The following is a 4,979-nucleotide window of genomic DNA, read 5'->3' as shown; positions in this document are numbered from 1 at the left end:
GGATGTGGGCCATCACAACACCTAAGCTCCTAAAGGGTGTTTTCGATGGGAGGTCAGCCTAGTACTTAGGCCTTGAGTTCATACTAATGCCAAGTCAATGTTACACTCCAAGTTCTCACCAGGCTTGGCTCTTGGGCTCATCTATTCTTCCAGATGGTGTTCTCTGTCATGTTGACCTGTGTCAGACTCTGGCATTGATGTAACCACAGACCTGATTGGCAGCCTTTCCTTGCTCACTGGGTTTTAACATTTCCTCTCCCAACAGGGCAATGATGTCCCCTCCACAGGACCTGAGGGAGTCCTTACTCACCATCTCCACTTCCTGCCTTTCAGAAATACACTGAAGGCCTAAACTCAGGTTGGCTCATGCCTTCCCAAGGGCAGCAGTTCTCACTGTACCCTCTTTTCTTCCCAAGCCTAGGTTTCCTTGCACATATGGAAGGGGCATTTGGCAGGCTGCTGGATTAGGATGATGCCATGCTGGTCATAGTCCCCATGTTTCCTGTGAAACCCACAAACATAGCTGAACAGAGTGTAAAGGGGAAGCACTGTCCCTGATAATCCTTCCAGGCCCCTTTATGCTGCAGAATACTTGCCAGCAAGGGCTCATTCAGGCTCAACCTCCAAACACCATCTCAGACACCAAGCAGAGCCTGAAAGAGCTAGATTTATGACAGGAGTCACAGTGACCACTACTATTGTGTGAACTTAATATGATCACCTGACCACACAGATTTGCTCACCTGACGTGGTTAACCCATCTAATATGGATTGTCCTGCCCTGAATGAATTCCTCTGCAATGCTGTCCTGTGAACAATCCAGGGGATACTACTTTAGTTTTGTTTAGTTCTTTAAAAAGTCACATTCATAAGCAAAATAAATAGTTTTTAACCATTGGACAGCTATTTAACCAACATGAGTATAATGGCTACCTCCCTGGCACTGCCTGGCACTCTCCACAGGAGGACATGGGACTAAGAGAAACCCAGGTCCTGGACAATGAGATGTTTCACTATAGGAAGGAGAGGAGAGATGGTGTCCCTACCATGTGATCAGTGGAGGGTGACCCTCCACCTGCAGTGGTGGGCAGAGGCCTGCTTGCTACTTGCAGGCAGAGCAGGAAGAGATGAACTGGGCCAAGGAGTGCTTCATGGCTCTACAAGGAATCACAGCTTTGTGGGCTGAACCTCCTGACAGTGAGGTTTCTGTGAGTACAAGGATCTGTGGGCATTACGTGGCAAGAAAGGCTTCTTGGGTTTCTACAAGCACAGCTTCCAAAGAGCCCCAAGCACAATGTGACACTATTTCCTTCATCTTTGGGGTGCTCCTATGAATTAGCCAAAGGCCAAGCCGGATCCTCCTGCTTCCACAGAGGCAGAGAGGCTGACTTAGCACCAGGCAGAAGGAGGGGAGAGGAAACCAGAGCGTAGTCTGCCTGGTATATCCATTTCCTCCCATGTCCTTCCTCTACATGACACTCTCCTGTCTCTACCCAAGGGGCAACAGGAGCTGGTTGTCACAGCAAGTGGCCCTGTAGTCCAGGAAACACCTGAGCACCAGGCCCAGCTGCACCTTGTGGAAGCGCCCCTGAGCATGTGGGTTAGGGGAGGAGACAGATGCAGCTATTTTGCGGGGGGCTACGCCATGCCACATGCCATGTGGAACTGCAGCTTACAGACATGAGGGGACTCATATTTAGGAAAACCCAAGATGGAGGAACTCTTATCCTCATCTCACACGACCAAACTGCTGCTCAGAGGGAGTAGATGAATGTCCAAGATTAAGTGGCCAGAAAGTGGTGCAGGGGATCTGGAATCTGGGTCTCCTGATTCTGTTGGGGAAGCAGACCTGGCAGCCTCTGAGTAGCCCTCTGTGAAAGGCCAGTAGGCAGCAGGGAGAAGCCCTGAAAGAGTCACTGTGTAAGTCTTCTTTTAAAATGAGGCAGAGTGTAAGAGTACAAATGAATAATAAATGAAATTAGTGTGACCATCCTTCCTATTTCATGCATTTCCTTGTGGTTTCTCTATCACTCCTCCATCTTCGTGTGAACACCCCTGTCCATTAAGTTCATGCCAATGGTGTGCCACCATCTCCCCCCACACCCACTGCTGTCACCTCTGACTTCAGACCTTCCCTACTGTGAATAAAGCCTTCCCCACCTCACTCATGGTCTTCAGCAACTCCCCACTTACCAGCTTCATGCTGGGAACCCAACATACCTGGGAAGGCCCTAGCCAACCTCCTGACCTCCCAAGGTCTTCCTTGTTCAGAGCCTACAAGGATGACTTCTCTGCCTCCTCGCCCAGCCAGCTCCTCCCACCAGGGACCACACTGTCCCTATTGGAAACTGCCCCCCTGAAATCACTGATTTGAACGCCCCACACTGACCCCAGCTTCCACCCCTCCCACCCTGTATGGGGCAATACCTCCTGGGTGTCTCACAAACACCTCTAACTCAGAATGACAGAAACTGAGAGGAGTCAGATCCACTGGAGTTGGCTTAAACACTTTAATAGCAAAGCTGATGGCAGCAGCACCGGGGTCCCTCGCCTATGGGATTTGGGGGCTGGGTGAGACCATTGATGGAAGTTCCACCAGAGCCAGAGATCTAGGCACATCACTTCTTACTCTTGTTGGGTTTCTCAGCATCCGGAGATTTGGAGTTCTCCTCGAAGATGCGACAGAGCTGCCCGTTCTTCTCCAGCACCTTCTCCACGTGTTCCGGGGTGATGCGCATCCTGCGATTGCTGTGAGCCTCCTGACCTGCTAGATCCAGGATTTTGGCTGTCAGGTACTCCAGAACACCAGCAAGGAAAACAGGTGTGGACGAGCTCAGGCGCTGGCCGTAGTGAGCCTGTCTCAGGAAGCGGTCTACGCGGCTAACAGGGAACTGCAGTTCTGCTCTTGTGGATCTGGATATGGTCTGCTTCTTAGATTTGTAGTTACGACGGTATTTTTTCCCAGCCATGATGCTTGCTGGGTTTTGCTTCAATAGGCTCAGCTTGATTTCTCCACTGGCCGGTGCCTCTCAAATTACCAGTGCTTAGTCCCACCCACTTGTTTCCCTGTGCTTCTCATTGGTCAGAGCTGTCTTTGTGACAACCCAGATTTTATGATGTCACTGGTGTCCACTGGGTCTGGATCAGGCCTCACCTTATAAATGTCTGTGACAGGAATCTAATCACCCCAGTGTCTACAACCTCTTTTTGAAGAAACTCTGCTTGTCTTGAACACTCTAGCAAAAAACTGTTTCGGTAGTTGTCGGTAGGATACAATTCCAGGTTATCTGATTATAGTCTTTCATTGTCTTTGAGCTCTTTTACATCCCTTTGTAAGTGTAGGTTACTGGTAGGCATGTACAACCTCCAGTAGAGGTGCAAGTGTCCTCCTCTCACACAGTAATCAAACAATTTTGCCTGCTTTTGCGTATTCATATCAATGTTCCTGATCAATTTCTGTTTCTGTTGATTCTCCTTTAAAGTGGTTATAATATCTGTCAATTTACTTAATATCTGCTAAATTATTATGTGATAACTATTTTAACATGTATTCATATATGTATATACGAGTGTCATGATTTTACATTTTTTATAATTATCTTTACTCGTTTTGGAGGACACACACCATATATCCTATTAATTTTACCTACTATAGCCATGTAAACTTTAATTAAAGAAATGTACCACATGCACGTTTAAAGCCCATGCCTGCCTCTTTTTTATTTTTGCTCTTGTATATAAATCCATTGCACAAATAGAACTTCATTTATTCTATTTTTGTAAGTTGTGTTTTCCTGTCTTCTAATTTAGTATTCTTGTTCTGTTTTTGGTTCATTCACAACTGATAAATTATTCCCCATTTCTGACAACCATGGTTGAGGATTTTATTTTTGTTTTCATTTTAGTTTCTTTTTTCTTTTTTTTTAGTTTTAGTTTATTTTCTATTAAAATAAAATTCACATAACATAAAATTCATCATTTTAGCCATTTTATTTGTACCATTCAGAGTCCATTAGTATATTCAAAATGTTGTGAAACTATCATCAACTATCAGTATTCAGAATAGTTTCATCACTTCTAAAAGAAACTCTATACCATTAAACAGTTACACCTATTCCTCTTCTGCCCACTAGCCCCTGGCAAAAATTAATCTCCTGTCTCTATGGGTTTGCCTATTCTAGATATTTTATATAAAATGGGATCATACAAAATATGACCTTTTGTGTCTTTTTTTCCCCTTAGCATACTGTTCTCAATATGCATTCATACTATAGTGTATATCAGTATTTGGATCATTTTATGGCTATAAAATTATTGATTATATGTATATATCACATTCTGTTTATCCATTCACCAGTGGATGGACCTTTGGGCTATTTCTCCTCTTTTGCTGTTATAAGTAATGCTGCTATGAGCATTTATCTACAAGTTTTTGAGTGAACATATGTCTTCAATTCTCTTGTGTATATATCAAAAAGTACAATTTCTTGGTCTTATGGTGAGAATTTGTTTTATGGTCTGACCATTTGGATATCTCTCTAAATAGATTGATAGTTTGTAAAGAGACCTGTTCTCTATTGGGTGAGAGAAAATACAGAATCTTGTTTGTCAGTTGTTTTGTTTATTTTTCAGCTCAATACAAAGAAGAATTTCATGCTCTCTGGAAGGAGAACAGCTCTTTGATATCTGTACCAGGCAGTTTTATTGTTTCTGTGTTTCTCCTGACCCATGGCTGAAATTTGTAAAATTGAAGTGAAAATTTTGCTCTGTGTCTCTGTGCTGATGTGTCTACGTGTCTGTAATTCAAAATTGCCTTCACTTATGATTGTGCGAATAAGGAAAATTTTCCAAACTCTACATGGTACTAATATACTACATGATAAATTCTTTAAAATGAAAGGAGCTCTGTTCTGATTGACATGACCAGATAACTAATTGCTTACATAAATTGAATGCTGCTACAATTCCTTAAAAATAAA

General features: G+C 43.8%; 1 protein-coding gene across 1 annotated transcript; it reads right to left on the bottom strand.

Annotated features, from left to right (window-relative positions):
• Window positions 1-2,618: 2,618 nt before the first annotated feature.
• LOC124971420 (histone H2A-Bbd type 1-like) lies at window positions 2,619-2,969 on the bottom strand. The gene has a single exon (XM_047535203.1). The coding sequence runs from the start codon at window positions 2,967-2,969 to the stop codon at window positions 2,619-2,621; it is 351 nt and encodes a 116-aa protein (XP_047391159.1).
• Window positions 2,970-4,979: the final 2,010 nt, after the last annotated feature.

This window comes from Sciurus carolinensis, chromosome X (assembly GCF_902686445.1).
Source record: "Sciurus carolinensis chromosome X, mSciCar1.2, whole genome shotgun sequence".
NCBI classification, from domain to species: domain Eukaryota; kingdom Metazoa; phylum Chordata; class Mammalia; order Rodentia; family Sciuridae; genus Sciurus; species Sciurus carolinensis.
Note: the sequence above shows the minus strand (reverse complement) of the source record. Positions and strands in the feature narration are given on the sequence as shown.

Bases quoted from the DNA above. Each gene is read 5' to 3' on its own strand.
- LOC124971420 (XM_047535203.1), bottom strand. From the start codon at position 2,969: ATGGCTGGGAAAAAATACCGTCGTAACTACAAATCTAAGAAGCAGACC.